Source organism: Austrofundulus limnaeus, unplaced genomic scaffold, assembly GCF_001266775.1.
Source record: "Austrofundulus limnaeus strain Quisiro unplaced genomic scaffold, Austrofundulus_limnaeus-1.0 Scaffold101, whole genome shotgun sequence".
NCBI lineage: Eukaryota > Metazoa > Chordata > Actinopteri > Cyprinodontiformes > Rivulidae > Austrofundulus > Austrofundulus limnaeus.
Genome location: NW_013952503.1, coordinates 667,174 through 669,312, shown reverse-complemented (window position 1 = coordinate 669,312; position 2,139 = coordinate 667,174). Strand labels below are relative to the sequence as shown.

The 2,139-nt window shown below is 40.0% G+C and overlaps 1 protein-coding gene across 1 annotated transcript in view; it reads left to right on the top strand.

Moving 5' to 3' along the window:
* Window positions 1–2,139, top strand: part of vars1 (valyl-tRNA synthetase 1) — a gene marked incomplete at its 5' end in the record, with an annotated part of 22,582 nt that overhangs the window by 7,462 nt on the left and 12,981 nt on the right. Inside the window, 5 exon segments of the mRNA XM_014013415.1 lie at window positions 373–473; window positions 573–700; window positions 794–958; window positions 1,255–1,336; window positions 1,430–1,549. Of these exon segments, the coding sequence (XP_013868869.1) occupies window positions 373–473; window positions 573–700; window positions 794–958; window positions 1,255–1,336; window positions 1,430–1,549 (596 nt within the window).

The following is a 2,139-nucleotide window of genomic DNA, read 5'->3' as shown; positions in this document are numbered from 1 at the left end:
TGTCATTAGTGATTATCTCAATTTCGGCTAAAAGAATTGACAAAATCCTACACACTGTGCCTTTAAATAAGTTTTATGTATCAATGTGAATAAATGTTGCAAACGGCTTCRATAACCGTGTTTATCAGATTGAATACAATGTGTTCAGTTTGATTAAAATGTGTAATCAAACAAAAACAGTACGTTTTTTTTAATCTTAAAGGAACAAACTATATCAGAGCTTAAATGTTGTTTTGAAATGTTTTCTTACGTTTGTTTCTCTTTGTTCTGCAGGATTAAGTCTTTAAAGCATATTAGCGGGTTTTACTTGATCTTGTGSTGCTGCTTCACACAGATTATTTGTCCGTTTCTTTGTGTCTCTTCTGGCTTTAGATGTCATCAGTCAGCTCCCTGACTCCTACAGTCCTCAGTACGTGGAGGCTGCRTGGTATCCTTGGTGGGAGAAGCAGGGATTTTTCAAACCTGAATATGGTGTAAGAAAATCCTTCACTCAATATTAAAAAAATCCAAAAMACARTTTTAATCGTTTGATCACCTTTACGTGCAATCACTTCTTTCTAACTATTCTACAGAGGAAGAGAGTCGGAGAGGAAAATCCTCATGGCATCTTCATGATGTGCATCCCTCCTCCTAATGTGACGGGATCACTTCACCTGGGTCACGCTCTGACCAACGCCATCCAGGACTGTCTGACCCGATGGTGCTTACAGCCACTCTGTCATGTGAGGTTTTGATTCACGTAAACCAAATATCTGTTCTGAATTAGTTTTTCCCCCTCTCGTCCTGTCTGCAGGCACAGGATGCGAGGCGAGACCACGCTGTGGAACCCGGGCTGCGACCACGCCGGCATCGCCACCCAGGTGGTGGTGGAGAAGAAGCTGATGAGGGAGAGGGGTCTGAGCCGTCACGATCTGGGCAGGGAGAAATTCATCGAGGAAGTCTGGAAGTGGAAGAACGAGTGAGTAGGAAATGTAAAAATTAAATTCAGATTTAACTTAAATCTTAATTTAAGATTTAAGTTAAATCTTAAATCTTAACTTAACAAACTTTGTCGTTTGTTAAATCATGTTTGATTACATCAACCTGTCCAGGGACTGCAGGTGGAAATTAGCATTCTTTGCTATAACCTGGTACCATGCATCTCTCCTTGTAAAAAGTTAATGATATGTTGTACATTGTCTCYGTATAAATAAAYAAACAAACAAATAAACAAAAACTGGAGAAACACCCAAAATAATGTTTGGTTTTTTGTAGGAAGGGCGACCGGATCTACCACCAGCTGAAGAAACTGGGATCCTCTCTGGACTGGGACAGGGCCTGCTTTACTATGGACTCTGTGAGGGTTTCCAGAGTCTGCCAGACATGTTTGGTCTAAATAAAACCTGGAGAATACTTTGGTTTTYATACCTTCACTGTCTTGTTTTTTCAGAAACTGTCCTACGCCGTGCAGGAGGCCTTTATCCGCTTGCATAATGAGGGCGTGATCTACAGGAGCAAGAGGCTGGTCAACTGGTCCTGCACCCTAAACTCTGCCATCTCTGACATAGAGGCAAGTCACCCTGCAGAGTTTAGACATTTTGCTTAAACATTAAATCAAAAAACAGGCTTATTTTGCATCTGATTCCACTGTAATTGAGAKGCGTAGTGAACTGAGATTTTGCAAGAACTGTGGCTCAGAGGTGCTCAGATGTGGAAATGATATTTTGCCAAATTTGATGTGATAAAAATTTAACCAATGCTTTTACTTCAATATGTTGGTTTTTAAATAAGAAAAAAAGTAGTGTTGATTCTAATGAAGTTGATGCAGAAAGCTTCATAGCTTCTCCATAACTGACCATGTTGCTGTTTTGTGCAGTTTGGATAAGAAAATACGTTGTTATTACAGGGTTTCCCCTAGGATTTTTTTTAACCGTGGTGGTGTGGTGACCTCTCATGAGTGGGGAGGGGCTAAATGGAAATTGAAACTTAATTTAATATGTACATTGTTATGTATACAAAGTTTACTACATACAAATGTTCTCAGTCAGCAGGTTGACAGTTTTAGTAGCAGCTTGAGGAGAACTTCCCTCATTCTCCTCCTCTTTGAAATAGAGACCAAAAATCAACATCCAACATCCATAAGCTTTCTGCTTACAGGTC